The following is a 19,151-nucleotide window of genomic DNA, read 5'->3' as shown; positions in this document are numbered from 1 at the left end:
TTAAGAAATTAAGACAGGTGACATTACCATTATTTGGATTTCATTAGTTTTTGTGCTAATGTCCTTTTTTGGCTTCAGGATCCAATCTCAGATATGACATTGCATTTAGAATATTTAAAAAGCTCTCCAGGTGAACCTTGTGCAGCTACAGTTGAGGACCACTAGTGTATGGGGAGGGTACAATGCTCTTTCCTTCCTGTTTGCACACATTCCCCCACAAACATTACATTTTTTTCCTCTTGGGGTGTATGCATCATACAATGATTACTCATACTCCATTATATTACTCAAGTGACATATTGAAGGCAGAATAACCATATAATAGTCCTTTATATCTGGATGGCACTTCAGAATTTATACTTTGATATACACTGATTTGCTCAAGAGTGTATGAAATTGGCAGGGCAGTGATTATCATTCCAGTTTTATAGATGAGGGAATAACCTCAGAGAGGCTGGGTACTCACCTAAAGTAACATCTAACTTCCTCAGTACTTTTCATGCTGGGTCTAATCTTAGAAAATCTGGTCCCAATTTCATCTGCCAGAGTGGGTCAACATTAGTTAGAAAAGGGTAAATGGAAGTTTCATGTTCTAATAGTGTTGCATTAAAGAGGAACCATAAGAGATTTGCATATGTGCCATGCACAGGGGCGTAAAGGTGAAACAGATGACAAAGTAGATGGAATGAAGAATGTAGAACGTTAGAAGGAGAGGGATCTTCTCTTTTTACCTTTTAGGACCCTTTCTGCTTGCCCTCTCACCCCACTCCCTGTATACACACAATCTCTGCTTTCTCACTATTCTTACTCAAACACCAGTGTGCATCTAAACATTTTCCAGTTTTCTTCTTGGCTTAAAACGTTGAGGTCACAGAATCAAAAGTTTTGCAACCATCTAAGCCCACTTTGTACTACCCTCCTCTCATGGTAGGTACAATGGTGGTTCTTAAAAATCCATGAAACACATGCTACTAAATCTAAAATGATCTCATGAGAAGTCCCAAAGCTTTAATTGTTTTTCAGGGATCCTTCATCCAAGTGAAAGATTAAGAACCATTGCAAGGGGAAGTGTTCTGTAACTGTAGGCTTATGACCACCTGTATTAGAAGCATTTAGTGTTTTTTTTAAATTTTTTTAACGTTTTTACTTATTTTTGAGAGAGACAGAGACAGAGTACAAGCGGGTGAGGGGCAGAGATAGAGGGAATCACAGAATCTGAAGCAGGCTCCAGGCTCCAAGCTGTCAGCACAGAGCCCAATGAGGGGCTTGAACTCACGAACCATGAGATCATGACCTGAGCTGAAGTCAGACGCTTAACCAATGGAGCCACCCAGGAGCCCCAGCATTTAGTTTTTTTAAAGGCAGCTTCCTAGATTTTACCTCCAAAGAAAAGATTGCCTTATAAAGTTTTTATTTTTATTTATTTATTTTGAGTGGGGAGGGGCAGAGAGGGAGAGAGAATCCCAAGCAGACTCCGTACTGTCCGTTTAGAGCCCGACAGAGGGCTCGAACTCACAAACCTTGTGATCATGACCTCAGCCAAAATCATGAACCAGGTGTTTAACCAACTGGGCCACCTAGGCGCCCCAGAAGGTTGCCTTATAAATTACAAATAATCTTATATAACTCTAGAAAGGATAATAAAAACCTCAAATCATATAATAAAAGTGTTACATATTTAAATTCTGTTTTCCAGAACAAAAAATTTTACCTTTGAAATTTAGATGTGGCAATCTACATCAGTGTCTCCAAATCTGCTTTGCATCAGTACTTGTCACACTTGGTAATGCATTTTTTTTTCGTGATTATCATTAGATAATGATATCTAAGGTCAGGAGGGCAAATACATTTCCACACTAGTCTGTCCACAAATTAAGCAATACTATCACTTTCAACACCACCATCTAGTGGCAAACACAGCTATTACGGTGCCAGTTTCACAGAGTGTATATAGCTTAATTGTTCTCAAACTTGTTTCTGCAGACACACAGAATAACAGCCTTTTTCCTGGAAACAGATAAATGGCATTCTTTTCCAAATTTTCATGGACAGACGACAGAAGAATATTTATGAATGCGATCAATTTTAAAGTGTGTGTGTGTGTATGTGTGTGCGTGTGTGTGTTTTCAACCACAACCTTCTCTGTCAATCTTTGGCTCCTGCTGGTTATTTTCTGCTAGTGATCTATTACTCCATAACAAATAAAAAGGTTTAGCGACAGCTTTTCATGGTTGTGCGTTTAAAATCTGTGGATTTGCATGCTTTTGAATATTTTATATTGCAAGCCATTTATTCTCCCCACCACAAACAGGATAAAAAGCCCATATACAGAATTACATATAAAGAGAAACTTGATATAGGTGAGAGATGACGTTACAAGTAAGTAGGTAAAAGGATCGTATCGTTACAAGGATAACTGGTCATCGCATGGGATGAAAATACGATTCTATTTGGCCCTTTTCAGAGCTGTCCAGAAACAAAGATTACAATCTCTTCTCTGTACATGGCATATTGACCCTCAATTTCATTCTCGCTTCAATTCCCGCAAAGTATGGAGCACACAAAAAACTCTCCACTTACCCCCTATTCCAGTGTGAGGCTCCCCATCCATTAGACTTTAAATAAGGTTTACTTGGGGTTCCTTGCTGACAATACATCGTTTTTACTGTGGGAAAATTGAATATACATAAGTATAAATAATCATCTGTGTATTCCTACCACGCAAGAATTTCTAACATTTCCCAACATCCGATAATTATGCTAATGTGGTAACTGCATATATCCATCCTTTTTCTTTAAAAATTCGAGAGAGACATCTAAGTGCATAAATCGTCATCGAATGTCCCCACTGGCAAGCAATGGAACGCGGAGTCGCTGACTGGCGGGGAATCGCAGCGGATCCGCTAAAGTCAACGGAGGCCGGGACCCGGGAAAGGAACCGAGGCCGGGCAATGGCTTCAGCGCTCCAACCGTAACCTTAACAGGGGCCGCCAGCGCCACCCGCAGTGAGCGCGCCTCCCTCTCCGCGCATGCGCCAGGCCGTGAGTCCGCACCACCCCGCCAGCGCGGCTTCTGCGCAGGCACCAAGTTCGGACACAGGAAGCGGAAAGTCTGCCGAGTTGGGTCGGCACCTCAGTGAAAAGTAGCCATGCGCGTCTTGGAGGAGACAGGGCCTGAGGCCACAGCGACCCCGTGCGGGTGCGTGAAGCCGGCTTTGGAAACAGGTAACTTCTAAGAGACCGGCGGTTCCGCACCCAAAAGAGGCCTAGGCGCAGGCCTCCGACTTCAGTGCCGAGAGGGACGTAAATGTGAGAACTTGAATCGAAGTGCGTCATTGTACTTACCGCGAAGCCACGGATCACGTGCACCAGCGGCCACGTGATTTTGCTGAGGCGAGCGGGATGATGTCATCTGTTCTGGGTAGCTGTGGTTGGCTTGGTTTAGGCGTGATGGCCGGAACAGCCACGTGCAGTGTAACGGCCTTTCTCTCAGGGGGTTCTTGCGCCTGTGGGAGAGATAGGATGTGAACGTTGGTGTTAACGCGCGTTAGGAACTAATAAATGCCCCAAGAGAGAGGCCTCCTGTGCTGTAGGAAGTGAGGAGGGAGATGTGGGAAAGTTCTGGGGCGGAGAGACGGGAAATCTTTTTAAAGTGGGCCTGGAAAGATGGGCATGGTTTATTTTCCCTTCATCATAGCAGAATATTACTTTTAGAAATTAGAAGCAAATGGGGGGCGCCTGGGTGGCGCAGTCGGTTGAGCGTCCGACTTCAGCCAGGTCACGATCTCGCGGTCCGTGAGTTCGAGCCCCGCGTCGGGCTCTGGGCTGATGGCTCAGAGCCTGGAGCCTGTTTCCGATTCTGTGTCTCCCTCTCTCTCTGCCCCTCCCCCGTTCATGCTCTGTCTCTCTCTGTCCCAAAAATAAATAAACGTTGAAAAAAAAAATTAAAAAAAAAAAAGAAAGAAATTAGAAGCAAATGGAAGAAAGTCAAAGTCCACCATCATCCAGAGAAAACCACTGTTAATATCTTGGCGTCAGCCTACCATACTGCTTTCAGTGCATGCACGCTAGAAAAATGAATTGATATGTGACCCCATTGTTTTGTAACTTCTTTCTAAAACAAGTTTCATATAAATTTTTAAGGGATTGTACATTATTTTTCTTTAGAGATGTGTTCTAACCAGTTCGCTATTGCTGGGCGTTTAGGGTACTGCCAGTTTTCATTGTTCTGAAGAAAATTGTTAAAACTAAAATCTTTGTGTGTGTTATAAATGTTTAACTTAGATTAAATTTGCTAAAAGTACTTCTACTTGGTCAGAGGTTGTGCTCATTTTAAAAAGTTGTTGCACAGTCCCAGATTGCAGGCTTATATTTTGACAGGAAGGAGCAGGGCTCAGAGGTCTACATAGCATGGAATTGGGGAGCTGTAAGTCTGAAATATTGGATGGATGGGGGGCGGGGGTGGGTGGGAACCGTTGTTTGGATTCAGGATTGTAGAGAACCTTAAATACCAGTGTAAGAAATAGAAAGTCTCTTAATGGTGAAAAGTGGAAAGTTAGAGGGTAGCAGGGCGCCTAGAGTAGCTCCATTGGTGTAGCTTCCGACTCTTGATTTTGGCTCAGGTCATGATCTCATGGTTGGTGAATTGGAGCCCCCCAATGGGCTCTGCCCTGACAGTATTGAGCCTGCTTGGAATTCTCTCTCTCTCCCTCTCTCTGCCCCTCCCAACTCCCCTGTGCTCTCTCTCAAAATAAATAAATAAACCTAAAAAAAAAAGGGGGTAGCATAAAATTAAGGAACAGAGTCTAGAGGATTGGTGTAGTGTATTTTAACAGGGAGAGGGACCTGCGTGGGGGACATGAATTATATAGTAAGGGTAATTTAACAGTCCAAGCAAGAGGTCAAGAAGACCAGAATTACCTTGTGTACAAAAACTCTGCATTAATAACTGTTGGTTTTTCTCTTATTACACAGTTAATACAATTGTAATTACTGTTAAAATGAGGGAAAGGCCTAAGTAAGAGCTTTGAAAAACACTCTTTGCTGAGCACTTGGTGTTATACTAGGTGCTTTAAATATTTTTTCCACGATATTGAAGTATTGTGAGATTCTTCACAACTGTTAATTCCACTATGGTAAGAGTTCTTGTTGTTTCTTTTACCCAAACTTAGCTCAGTGTCTGGCAATTGTATACACCTGGAAAGTGTTTGTTAAATGAAAACAGGACACAGGGATCCCAACTTACTAGGTTAGGGCTGGTTTTTTGGCCATTTTTCTTTATGACATTTTTTTAATTTTTTTTTCAACGTTTTATTTATTTTTGGGGGGACAGAGAGAGACAGAGCATGAACGGGGGAGGGGCAGAGAGAGAGGGAGACACAGAATCGGAAACAGGCTCCAGGCTCTGAGCCATCAGCCCAGAGCCCGACGCGGGGCTCAAACTCCCGGACCGCGAGATCGTGACCTGGCTGAAGTCGGACGCTTAACCGACTGCGCCACCCAGGTGCCCCTCTTTATGACATTTTAATGGAACACTAGAGACTTGTTTGGCCTCAGTTTCTTCATCTTTAAAGTATTTACTGTCTTTATTCCACAGGAACATGGATAAGGATAAACAAAAGAAGGCCTGTAAACATATTGGAAAAATATTTAAAGTCCTCAAAAACATACACAGTATGGAAGTATCTTAGAATCATAATATTGAGAGAGAAAAAGCAAGCCTGAGAAGATAACATGTAGTTTAATACCAGTTTTTATAGAGTTCAAAGACAAAATAAAAATTATGTAGGCATGCATATGCATGTGATAAAATTATATTTAAAAAACTACATTAGAAAAAGAAGTGAGTGACAAAGACCCCATTCAGGCACCTGTTTATCTCAGCGGGAAGGATGGGTGTGCCCTAGGAGAGAGACAACATTAAAAGATAACAATTTGTTGGTAAAACTCTAGTTCTTGGGATGCGTGGTGAGTACACAAGATTTCATAATATGATGCTCTAATATATATGTGTTACATATAATATTTTATATGTAACCAATAATATAGTTTTTATAAGTGAAAAGTAAAGAAGGGTGCTGTGAGGGACACTACCAGGCCTATAATCTCACCACCTATGCTGGTAATGGAAGCTGGAAATAAAATGATGGTCTAGAGTGTCTTTATATCATCTCTTAAGAGAAGTTAGTAAAGCTTTCATGAAATGTAAAGAAAAAAAAAAGTTATTTGTAAATTAGTTGTGGATACCTTGGACTTTAAACCTATATTGATACTGGCTAGCCAGATTTCCTTCTTTTTTTAAAAAAATTTTTTTTTAACGTTTATTTATTTTGGAGACAGAGAGAGACAGAGCATGAACGGGGGAGGGGCAGAGAGAGAGGGAGACACAGAATCGGAAGCAGGCTCCAGGCTCTGAGCCGTCAGCCCAGAGCCCGACTCGGGGCTTGAATTCACGGACCGTGAGATCATGACCTGAGCTGAAGTCGGACGCTTAACCGACTGAGCCACCCAGGCGCCCCTGGGTTTCCTTCTTTTGAAAGGAGTTGCCACTTAGGAAAAAAAAAAAGGGTTTCTAATTATTATAAAAAGTTCAAATATTATACAAATTACAAAGTCAAATATAAAAATAATCCAAAAATCTCACTATCCATTTTACATGTTATCACATCCATTTACCAAAATGTTAACATTTTGGTGAATATCCTTCCAAATAGTTTTCTCAGCATACATGTACGTATTTAGGTGAATGTATAAACAAACTTTCATAAATGGGATTATGTTCTTTCACTTTTTCAATTCCCATTTTAATCAGGTTAGACTTAATGCTTTTTTCCATGTAACATGAATTTTTTGAGTATCTACCCCCATGCATGCAATATAGACAGTGAACATTGCAGTAAACAAAACAAAAACTCCTGCCCACAGGGAGCTTACATTCTAAAGGGGCAGAGAGCTACTGGACAAGCCTAATCTGAAATCTACCCTGTGTCTAGACATTTTAGTAGCATGATCCCATGTACTCCCTTTATTGCTTAAACAACTTTGTTTCGTATGTTCTGTTTTTAATTGAATGCATCCCTATTTGGACATGTTTTCCCCACTATCCAAAAGTAGAGCATCCCTACAAAATGTTTCATAAGCTGAAATGGCATAATGCAAAGTAGTTACCATTAATTTATATGGAAAATATTTTGAGCATTCCTCAATGCAAAAAATAATCTCTCTTAGGCTTTTCTGTTACCTGAGGACACATCTTGCTAGTGGATGCACAAAACAAGATAAACCACAGATGCTCACAGACAAAGTTCAAAAATCTAGTGTCTTGATGCTCAGATGCTTCCTGGGGAAGGACCTGGGTGGGGCCGATCTCACACCTTGAGGTGCACCCTGCATCTATAACAGCTGTCTGGAAAACATACTGAACAGTGTTTTCAATTTTTGCCTTTTTTGGTAAAAATAAACATTGGATTTCTTTTGATTAGCAAAAACAGGTACTAATGTAGGTCTTTTGTAAATGTGCAGTGGCTTAATGCAGACTTTTGAAAAGCATGAGGATATCTGTATACAACCTCTGTCTCCTTATCTTTAATTATTCTTTGCCTTATCTTTCATACTCCAGCCAAGCAAACTACCTTGTTCCCTACATGTGCTATGACAGTTCTCATTTAACTTTGTGTGTGTGTTATTCCCTCTATAGTAAATACCGTTTTAGCCCTGACCAAAGTCACATGCCTTAGAAAATGGTAACATAGAATTTGATTTATGGTCATAGTAGAACATCTAAAAATGCTCCCTGTCTTTCTTTTCTTAGACCTGTACTCTTTCTGGCTCATCATCCAAAGGGATATAATAATGTGTATGTAATAATGAGGCTATTTATATATATTCATGATACTATATGAATCATTTTTAGTAGTTGCATAACACTTGGTAGATGTTAAAACTATGAAATCAGTGCATTAAAGAAAACATGTTTTCCTACATCTTTATTTGACATTTTGACTAATGATTTCTTACCTGATTTTCTTCTGTAGGGAATCTTTTAACTGAGCCAGTTGGCTACTTGGAATCCTGTTTCTCAGCCAAGAATGGTACTCCAAGGCAGCCATCTGTTTGTAGCCATTCGCGAGCTTGTTTGAGAATTCGGAAGAGCATCTTTAATAATCCTGAACATTCCTTGATGGGCTTAGAACAGTTTTCTCATGTTTGGTAAGTTGTTTTATAATTAGAAGTGGTTCTTTGGGCCAGAACTTGCCCTTGAGTAAAGTACTCCAGTTGAAGGCAATCTTGGAGTCTGCCATCCAGACCATCCTTCCTATTGCATGGAATTCATGTACCATGTTCTCACACGTGATTGTCTGTATATCTTGAGCAACCTCATGGAAGCTTGGAATCCACTGAGTGGGCATGTTCCATTTGCAGTTGGTTCTAACTATAATAAATGCCTTCTGTCGAGCTGAAATCTGCAGACCTTCTTGATTCTGCCTGTGGGTACCTATTGTCTTCTGGACCAGGGGTCAGCAAGCTACAGCCCATGGACCAAATACATCTACCTCCTATCTTTGTAAATATGTTTATGGAAACACAGCCACTCCTATTCATTTATGTATTGTGTGTAGCTGCTTTTGTGGTTTAGCAGCAGAGTTGAATAGTTACAACAGAGACTGGTTGGCCTGCAAACCCTCAAATATTTACTGTTTGACCCTTTACAGAAAAAGTTTGCATGACTCTACTCTAGACCCATGAAGAATTAAGTCTATTCTTCCTAAAGACAAAAGAGCTTTAGAAATCTGGATACTTTAAATAATAAAGTGTTACCTATATTAGGACCTGTGTTATACTAGTGTTACTGATTGTCACTTGGAATTCTGTCTCTGTCCATTCTTCCTCACTCCAGCATCACCAGTATGGCTTGGTCTAATTTTATTTTTTTTTTTTTTAATTTTTTTTTTCAACGTTTATTTATTTTTGGGACAGAGAGAGACAGAGCATGAACGGGGGAGGGGCAGAGAGAGAGGGAGACACAGAATCGGAAACAGGCTCCAGGCTCTGAGCCATCAGCCCAGAGCCCGACGCGGGGCTCGAACTCACGGACCGCGAGATCGTGACCTGGCTGAAGTCGGACGCTTAACCGACTGCGCCACCCAGGCGCCCCAAGGCTTGGTCTAATTTTAAAGTGAAGACCTAAAATTAGGTATTTATTCTGAAATAGTTTATATTTCACGTTAATTTGGAGATGTGGGTAGAGTAAAAACATGAATGTCTGACCTAGTTTGTAGGATCTTGGTTAAATTAATTAAGTTAAAAACATTTACTGATAGAAAAAAAAATGGGTCTGGATCTATATAAAGAGATTTTTCTGTATCCCTCCTATTTTTCTCCTCTCTTGTCCTCACCCCTTTACACTCTTCAGAGATTATTGTTGTTAACAGCTTGGTGTATATCCTACCAGGCTTTTTGTTTTCCTTTTTTAATACACATAGAAGCATATACATACACATTGGGAGTGGGTGTTTGTTTTAAACAATGGAATATGTTTTCTTCACTTAACAGTATATATCATGACAGTACATAGAGATTTATCCTTTTTGCTTTGATGACTGTCTGCTTTTGGAAAATATGGGTATACCATGATTTGACCATTCTCTTGCTAATGGATAGTTATTTTGGTATTACAGTAATGCTGTAACAAACCTTCTTAGACACAATTCTTGACACTTGGGTATTTTTTTTTTAATGTTTATTTTTGAGACAGAGAGAGACACAGCATGAGCAGGGAAAGGGCAGAGAGAGAGGAAGACACAGAATGTGAAGCAGGCTCCAGGCTCCGAGTTGTCAGCACAGAGCCCGACGCAGGGCTTGAACTCACGAACTGTGAGATCATGACCTGAGCCGAAGTCGGACGCTTAACCGACTGAGCCACCCAGGCGCCCCGACACTTGGGTATTTTTTACAAATAGGGTATCAGAAATGGATATCGAGCTAGAGGGGGTGCATATTTATAACTTTGGAGAGCTACTGCCAAATTGCACTTTAGTAAGCTTAATTTATGTTTCAAAGATGTATAAAAATGACCTTTTCTCTGCGTTCTTGCTGACACTATATGTTATCAGTTTTTTTTTTACATTTTTGCCTGACAGGGAAAAACAGTATTTTATTTTTCAGTTCAATTTCTAAATTATTAGGTTCAACATCTTTTCATATGGTTGCTATTTTTTACTCTTTTGTGAATTGTCTATTCGTGTTCTTGGCTTAATTTCTTATGAGTTGTCCTTTTCTTTGTGATATGTAGGAACAGTTTATGTACCACAGATATTAACTCATCATCCATTATACAGGTAGCAGACATTTTCTCCTGAGATGACATTGTGTAGTCATAAATTTAATGAATTCAAATCTGTTGTTTCTCTTCTTGGCTTCCTTCTTGAATTGTGTTTTGTTTAGGAGCGCCTAGTCAAGTTATTTAACATTTCTGAGTCTCATTTTCCTCATTCTTTTTTTTTTTTAAAGACACACTTTTTTTTTTTTTTATATTTATTTTAGAGAGAGAGAGAGAGAGAGACAGAGCATGAGCAGGGGAAGGGCAGAGAGGGAGGGAGACACAGAATCTGAAGCAGACTCCAGGCTCTGAGCTGTCTGCACAGAGCACAATGCAGGCTTGAACCCATGAACCGTGAGATCATGACCTGAGCTGAAGTCGGATGCTTAACCAACTGAGCCACCTAAACACCCCACAATTTCCTCATTCTTAATGGGGATAAATTACAAATCTTACACTTGTTAAGAGAATTAAATGAGTATAAAATTGTCTAGCATACTGCCTGGCAAACAGAAGGCATTTACTTCGTAAATTTTGCTCATTTCGGCACTTGACAAACATTTGCTAAGTTCCTACCATATGCCAGTAATTGTGTTAGATTAAAGGATATGGAAATAAAACTCTGCCTCCCTTCAGGGAATCAGAATGGTATTTTCCCTCTCATTGCTTACATTTTAATACCATTAAAAGCATTGTTTCAGTTCTAATTTGTGGGATTAAAGATTGTTCCCCTCAAATCATTATGATACATTAACTTGTGTTCTTTTCTTACTCAGTGGTTTGGTTTATTTTCAATAGGATTTTGTTTGTTTTTCACAAAAATGGTCATTTGAGCTATAAGGCAAAAGTGCAGCCTCCTAGGCTGAATGGCGCAAAGACTGGAGTTTTCTCCACAAGGAGCCCTCATCGTCCCAATGCAATAGGATTGACTCTGGCCAAGCTGGAAAAGGTAGAAGGTAAAACATTTCCTTTCTACTTTTATCTTTTTATCCTTACCCAAAAGAAGTCTTCTAAAGCCAGTGTAGTATTCACCACTGCCTGTTACTCAGATGATTACCAATGGTGCGAACCCCTGAGAACTATCAGACGTTGAAGAAAATGAAATGACTCAACGAATGTTACACTTAGAAATCAGTGCTCATAGGATGCTCAGAGTCTGATTATATCATCACATATGTCAGAAGCTATTAAGTTATTTTAAAATAATGAAAGATTTCATAATCTTTACATTAGTAACCAAATTTTCTTTGACTTGGAGTACAATAAATACAAAATAATTCAAAAATAATTGGTCACTTTCAGAATTAATACACAGTAACTGGTTGTATGTGGAGATATGGTAAACACACAGGGTGGTGTTGTATTATTTCTTCCTTGCACCTTTGAGGAACTGGACGTGCATCATGGCTGTAGCACAGCTGTTAACTCTGATGTGTGGCAAAGGATCTGTGATGAATCTCACTATAATATTTAGTGGAAGTACCTGTGTAGAATATCAGATTAGTCTTAACTGTGTGTTCATATATAGCCTAGTTAATGGACCATACATTTTTTGGAAGCATCCCTTTCTTTTTTCTTTTTCTTATTAAAGTATAAATGATATGTTAGTTTCAAGTGTACTATATAATTCAATATTTATATGCATTGTGAAATCATCATCATAAGTCTAGTAACCATTTATCACCATACAGAGTTACAAAAGTTTTTTTTCTTATGATGTGAATTTTCCAAGATTTACTCTCAACAACTTTCAAATGTATGAGACAGTATTATTGATTGTAGTCACTGTGCTATACATCACATCCCCATGACTCATTTATTTTACAGTTGGAAGTTTGTACCTCTTGGTCCATTTCAGCCATTTCACCCATCTCCCCACCCTCTTCTCTCTGGAAGCCACCAATCTATTCTCTGTATTTTTGAGTTTTGGTTTGTATCTTTGTTTTGTTTGTCAGTAAAGCATCCTGTTCTTGAATCACTCTGCCCTAATAAGCACATTTGTTGGGCAATAGATGAAATAGGTATACTGGGAATCAGAAGACCATTCCAGGCCTTAGCTTGCTTGTTTGTAAAACAGGCTCAGGAGCAGGACCTGCCCTCTCTGGAACTCCATAGTATTTTTTAGGATCTTATGAGACAAAAGTTCTAAGAGTAGTTTTCAGGCTGCTTAGTACTAAATAGGTAAGATCAGTTATTTTGTTTGTTTTATCCCAGAACTTGAACTTCCTCCCCTGGATTGTATTCAGCTGGGCCTTAGGGAGGTTTTCCAGGAAAATTCTGTAGCCAGTTCACCTTGAGCTTTATCAGTTTGTGATGGCTAACCAGCTTGGGTAGTAGTACTGGAACATTTTATGATCATTCATGTAACCCACACATATTTTCTGAGCACTGTAAACGTGCCAGGCATTGTTCTAGGTGCTGAGGTATAGTGGTAAACAAATCAGATAAAAAATCCCTGCACTGCAGAAGAACTTAAAATTCTAACAGGGAGATCAAATGAGAAATGTAAAAGGCAAATAAAATAACACTGTAAACATTCTTAAAAAAAATTTTTTTCAACGTTTTTTATTTATTTTTGGGACAGAGAGAGACAGAGCATGAACGGGGGAGGGGCAGAGAGAGAGGGAGACACAGAATCGGAAACAGGCTCCAGGCTCCGAGCCATCAGCCCAGAGCCCGACGCGGGGCTCGAACTCACGGACCGCGAGATCGTGACCTGGCTGAAGTCCGACACTTAACCGACTGCACCACCCAGGCGCCCCTAGACATTCTTAACAAATAAGTGTTATGGTGACTTCTAGTATTTATGTGGTGCTTGACAGTTTGTAAAGAGGGTTCACGTATGTTCAGTGTGGCTTGATAGGGTAGCAGTCTTACTTCCATGGATGAAGGAACTGAGGCTCTTTGATGTTTGATAATTTTCCTAATAGCATTCAGTCAAGTGGTTGTCTGACTAAATCCCATGAATTTTTACCCATGTTACAATGCCTTTCCTCCTTCTGCAGACGTTGTTAGGCATAATCCATCACCTAGGAAATCCAAAGTCCTCATTCCAAAGTTCCAGGCTCATTCACAGTAAGCATGTTGTAGAAATCAGTTTCCTGTGTTGGTCATGTTTAAAAAAAAATTTTTTTTCTTAACATTTATTCCTTTTTTGAGAGAGAGAGAGCCAGAAAGGCTTTGTAGAAGAGATGTTATATTAAGAGCCTTAAAGAACATGCAGGAGTTTGACAAGTAAAGAAGAGGATGGGTTTCCAGGTAGAATGAAAAGGGTGTTTTGATACCAGGTATCAGAGAGCCTGGCGTGTAAGAGAATTGTGAGTAAGCTTGGTGAGACATAAAAGGATGCTGTTAGTTTATAATTGTTTGCACTATTCTTCATTGTTATTATTTCTAAGATGAGGTATTTTTCACATTATAGGTGGAGCCATATACCTTTCTGGAATTGACATGATTCATGGCACACCTGTCCTAGACATAAAGCCCTACATAGCTGAGTATGACTCACCACAAAATTTGATTGAACGTTTACAGGACTTTAATTTACAGAATAACCAATATAAGCACCCAAACACGCCCCAGTCCGGTGGCAAGACTGACAGCTGTGACCAGCAACAGCTCTCAAGGTATGATGAACCACAACACTGTGGTCACACTGAGGAGAAACTTAAATGTGCCGAAGACAGAACTTCAGGAGAAAACTATATGAAACGTGACAGCTCAACACAAATCTGGCGAAACTCCCCTAAGCACAGGGAGATAGTGGGAGATTTGGGTGTCAAATCCAGAAGTGATCAGAGTCCAAGTGTGGCAGAAGAGCAAATCGGCCCATATTTCCTGGAGAAGAGCTTCTCAGAGGAAGGTACAGAAAGGAGGCAAAGGAGAGGGAAAGAAGCAGTGATTGCACAAGGAAGTAGTACAGAGGTCCAGCCTGTGGTCCTTCACGGCCGTCCCAGGAGGGCTGATGCAGCCCACTGCAGCGTGGTCCCTGCGTGGGTGAGAGAGGCCCCTGTGGCCACCTTGGAAGTGCGGTTTACTCCTCACGCAGAGATGGATCTTGAGCACCTCAGTTCAGGAGGTGTACCAGGTACTTTCTGTTTCTTATTTCTGAATGAGAGCTTTAGTCAAATTTGGTATTTCTGAGGGCAGTCATACAGCATATTTGTCAGGATGACTGGCCGTAAGAAATGCAGGAGTATAAAATAATATTTGGGCAACACCACCATCTGACGACTTCCATTCAGCCATGTTGTTCAGTACAGTGAGTCCCAAAACTCAGTGAAATGTTTCTGAGAATGGCTGTTGCCTCATCTCATAAAACAGATTTAAGTCTGTTACAGTAGTTCCTGGGGTTTTCAAATAGCATGCAGAAGCTAAATTATGCTTGTTCTATACTTATGTCAATTACATTTTTTCATCTGTTTTACTGTCTGACTAGAGAAATATCCCATCTTATTCCATCAGGTGGCACAGAGCCCAAGAGTAAGAGGTAAAGGGTCTCTTAGCACAGTTATTGTCACCATAAAGTCCCAGCCCTAAAGACATACCTTTCACTGTAGAAGAGGGGCCACAGGGCTTTTATTTGGAGCATGTTTACTTTACCACATGGTTTTTAACAAACATTGTAATCTGGTTTCCCCTGTCCACAGCAGATCCCGAGTAGCAATCTAGAGTGAAGGAAGGGGCTGTTAAGAGGTAGCTGCAGTGATTCCAGTAAGAAGTAGCCAGTTAAGTTGCCAAGAGTGTGTCTGATTTCATCCGCCACTCCAGGATGTGTTTCTCGTTCTTCCCTAATGCTTTGTGTTTAAACAAAGCATTTAATTTTTTTTTTTAATTTTTTTTTTCAACGTTTATTTATTTTTGGGACAGAGAGAGACAGAGCATGAATGGGGGAGGGGCAGAGAGAGAGGGAGACACAGAATCGGAAACAGGCTCCAGGCTCGGAGCCATCAGCCCAGAGCCTGACGCGGGGCTCGAACTCCCGGACGGTGAGATCGTGACCTGGCTGAAGTCGGACGCTTAACCGACTGCACCACCCAGGCGCCCCAACAAAGCATTTAATTTTTAAATTGACCTCTGTATTTAAGAAGTTCTGTTTATGGGGCACCTGGGTGGCTCAGTCAGTTAAGGATCCACCTCTTGATTTCGACTTGGGTCATGATCTCATGAGTGCAGAGCCTGCTTGGGATCCTCTCTCTCTCTCTCTCTCTCTCTCTCTCTCTGTCTGTCTCTCTCTGTCTCTCTCTCTTTCTCTGCCCTTCTCATGCTTACTCTCTCTCTCAAATAAATGAATAAAAAACTTAAAAAAAATTTCTGTTTATGAAAGTTGTTTCATCATTGTATACAGTTGATGGGAGGAGGAAGGTAAGTTTAAAAGGATTTTGTGATAGAACAAAGAAAGCAGTGTTGCCTGGAAGATACTTTGTATTTATACTTACCCTTCCGCCTGCGGTTATCAGTGAATGCTTCCTACTGTGGAAAGTTTTATCTTTTTTAAACTCTAGTGCTATGTGTCTGAGAGATTACAGTATGCCTTATTGATTTAAAAAAAATCATTAAAAAGAGAAATTATGAAATGTAACTTTAAAATAAGGACTGATTGGGGCGCCTGGGTGGCGCAGTCGGTTAAGCCTCCGACTTCAGCCAGGTCACGATCTCGCGGTCCGTGAGTTCAAGCCCCGCGTCAGGCTCTGGGCTGATGGCTCAGAGCCTGGAGCCAGTTTCCGATTCTGTGTCTCCCTCTCTCTCTGCCCCTCCCCCGTTCATGCTCTGTCTCTCTCTGTCCCAAAAATAAATAAAAACGTTGAAAAAAAAATTTTAAATAAGGACTGATTTAGAACAGAATTTGGAGCCAATACAGAAATAAGAAATGACCTCAGGAAGTTTATAGTCTAGAAAAGAGAAAAGATATTGAATGGCAGCGTGTTGTGTGTGTTGGTGGGGGGCGGACATGGGGATTGGTGCTGGAACGGAGTGTTGTGGGCACATGAGGCAGAGAAGGATTGTGACTTGGAGAGCAGAGAGGAAATCTGGGAAGGCTTCCTGGAGGAAAAAGTATTTGAGCTAAACTTGGAAGGTTTAGTAGGCAGAAAAGTGAGGTGCCAGGTGAACAACCAAAGGCCTGGAGCTTTTACCAGTTACACTGTTGCTAAAGAGTGTGATGTTTTTAAAGCTCCTCTTTTTTGAGTGGCCTTGGAGTCCTTTTATGAGCCATGCAATAAAGGAATATTAGCACTGCATAATTGGTCCTTGTTTTTTTTTGTTTTTGTCTTTGTTTTTTTAAAGGATTCTATGTGATCAGCATTTGAATCGGTTGGTCCTTCGTTTTTGACCAAAAATTGAACTTCATGGCTTTACTTACAAACTTACTTATTGGATATAGCCCAGAGTGATTTTTGGCTGTTGTCTAAAAATTGAATTTACTTTCAGAAGAATAAAGATCTACCACCACTCCAGATGATATTTTGAATAGGGACAACACTGTTTAAATCACATACCTTCCTGGAAGGGTCCGGCCTTCATTTGGATGTATGTTATGTTGTAGCTATTAAAAGTTAAGTCACAGTTGGGGCTCCTGGATGGCTGAGTCGGTTAAGCATCCGACTTTGGCTCAGGTCATGATCTCGCGGTGTGTGAGTTCAAGTCCCACATCGGGCTCTGTGCTGAAAGCTTGGAGCCTGGAGCCTGCTTCAGATTCTGTGTCTCCCTCTTTCTCTGCCCCTCCTTACTCGTGCTCTGTCTCCTTCTCTGTCTGAAAAATAAATGAACATTAAAAAAAAAAAAAAAGTTGGGGCGCCTGGGTGGCGCAGTCGGTTAAGCGTCCGACTTCAGCCAGGTCACGATCTCGCGGTCCGGGAGTTGGAGCCCCGCGTCAGGCTCTGGGCTGATGGCTCGGAGCCTGGAGCCTGTTTCCGATTCTGTGTCTCCCTCTCTCTCTGCCCCTCCCCCATTCATTCTCTGTCTCTCTCTGTCCCAAAAATAATAAAAAATAAATAAATAAATAAATAAATAAATAAATAAGAAAAAAAAGTTAAGTCACAGTTAATTTTTTATTTAAGTTTTGTACATACTGTATTTTTAAAAATTATAATACATCCACAATTATATAAGTGTAGGAAGTCTGCTACTTAACAGGGTTAAACATCTTTTTACCTGAAATATAAACCTGGGTGGCATGGGGTGGCTTGTTCCCTCATGATGGTGTTCAGCTTTCTCAGCGTATCTGTTTTGTCATGTCCTTGTTCCTTAGGGAATGTGGTGTTACTTTTTTTTTTTTTATGTTTATTTTTGAGAGAGAGAGTGCAAGCAGGACGGGGCAGAGAGAGGGGGACAGAAGATCCAAAGTGGGCTCTGCACTGACAGCAGCGAGCCCAGTGTGGGCTCAGACTCGCGAACTGTGAGATCATGACCTGAGCCGAAGTTGGACACTCAACCGACTGAGCTACCCAGTCGCCCCTGTGGTGTTATTTTAAGTAGGGGTGTGACACCAACTATCTGAGGCACCTTCTCTTACCTATAGCCGGAGCTCTGGGTATATGTGGGTTTAGTCCTCTTTCTTGTGGCTTTCTGAGAATGCTGGGACTGTGAATGCATTTCCCTGACCATGCTTCCTTTCTGAGAAGAAAATGACAAGGAATTGAAGTAAAGTCTGTGTTGAGATTAGATAGAAGATTTTGTTTAGCACATGAAAATTGGGGGCATGCATAAGTTTAATCTAATGATAGTAAATACTACTTGAAAGTGACATTCTGTGTAATGACTGAATAGATTGGCAAACCCAGTTCATTTTACGCGATCATCAAGGAACCAACCAAACTCCACATTAAAGTTCACTGTAATGAAATTTGACTTGCATGACTTTCAGCATTAAGTTGTATACTTCTCATTGCAGATGGCAGTCAGTCTTCATTTAAATATTTTCAATCAGCAGAGGAAGCAAGGCACGCCATTGAGGCTGTGCTATCAGCTGACCCTCGGTCTGTATATCGACGGAAGCTCTGCCAGGATCGCCTTTTCTACTTTACTGTAGACATAGCGCATGTCACTTGCTGGTTTGGTGATGGCTTTGCAGAGGTTCTAAGGATCAAGCCAGCTTCGGAGCCTATTCAAATGACTGACCCTACAGAGTCCTTGGTGTCTCTGGGATCGTAAGTAGCCTCTATCGTGTGTTTTAAACAGCCTAATTGACTTTGGATGGGGCTGTTGGATTATCTGTATAAGCTAATGATGTGCCGCCTTTGCAAAAAGAAGCAACACTTTGTGATCTTATTGCTTTGATTGATTTGGGTTGTTCAAAATATTTATTTGAAAAACCTGTATTTTAATAAAGTGAGAGATGTAACATTTAGAGAAATTGCCATATGCTTTTCAGTTGGTTAATGTTGAAGAATCCAAAGGTGTTGATGTCTCATCGATTTCTGAAAGAAGCTGATTATTCTTGGCGCTTGGTAAAACTGGGCGGAGAGCATTCTAGCAGGAACTTACAAGCTAAGGGGATCTGTTCAACAATTCATACTGGTTTTCTTGTCTGGAATAGCTTGACCCCTCTATTTTATTTTGAATCAAACTCAGTTAACATTGTTTTAAGAAACTAACAGATCTGGGGCACCTGGGTGGCCCAGTTGGTTGAGTGTCCGGCTTCAGCTCAGGTCATGATCTCACAGTTTGTGAGTTTGAGCCCCGCATCGGGCTCTGTGCTGACAGCTTGGAGCCTGGAGCCTGTTTTGGATTCTGTGTCTCCCTCTCTCTCTGCTCCTCCCTTTCTTGTGCTTGCTCTCTCTCTCTCTCTCTCTCTCAAAAATAAATAAACATTAAAAAAAATAAAAAAAAAAACA

At 40.7% G+C, this 19,151-nt stretch overlaps 1 protein-coding gene across 1 annotated transcript; it reads left to right on the top strand.

Annotated features, from left to right (window-relative positions):
• Positions 1–1,523: 1,523 nt before the first annotated feature.
• On the top strand, positions 1,524–18,664 carry TRMO (tRNA methyltransferase O). Its single transcript, XM_047066687.1, has 5 exons — positions 1,524–3,224; positions 8,033–8,207; positions 11,116–11,273; positions 13,739–14,404; positions 18,209–18,664. The coding sequence occupies exons 1-5, from the start codon at positions 3,149–3,151 to the stop codon at positions 18,466–18,468; spliced, it is 1,335 nt and encodes a 444-aa protein (XP_046922643.1). The 5' UTR covers positions 1,524–3,148; the 3' UTR covers positions 18,469–18,664.
• Positions 18,665–19,151: the final 487 nt, after the last annotated feature.

The sequence above is a fragment of the Lynx rufus genome, unplaced genomic scaffold (assembly GCF_022079265.1).
Source record: "Lynx rufus isolate CCGP_SWC_20201006 ecotype Redwood Valley unplaced genomic scaffold, mLynRuf1.p SCAF_10, whole genome shotgun sequence".
NCBI lineage: Eukaryota > Metazoa > Chordata > Mammalia > Carnivora > Felidae > Lynx > Lynx rufus.
This window is presented reverse-complemented; position numbering and strand designations above follow the sequence as displayed.

Coding starts and splice junctions, on each gene's coding strand:
- TRMO (XM_047066687.1), top strand. CDS start 3,149: ATGCGCGTCTTGGAGGAGACAGGGCCTGAGGCCACAGCGACCCCGTGC. Junction 3,225..8,032: donor GAAGCCGGCTTTGGAAACAG/GTAACTTCTAAG, acceptor TTTCTTCTGTAG/GGAATCTTTTAACTGAGCCA. Junction 8,208..11,115: donor GAACAGTTTTCTCATGTTTG/GTAAGTTGTTTT, acceptor TATTTTCAATAG/GATTTTGTTTGTTTTTCACA.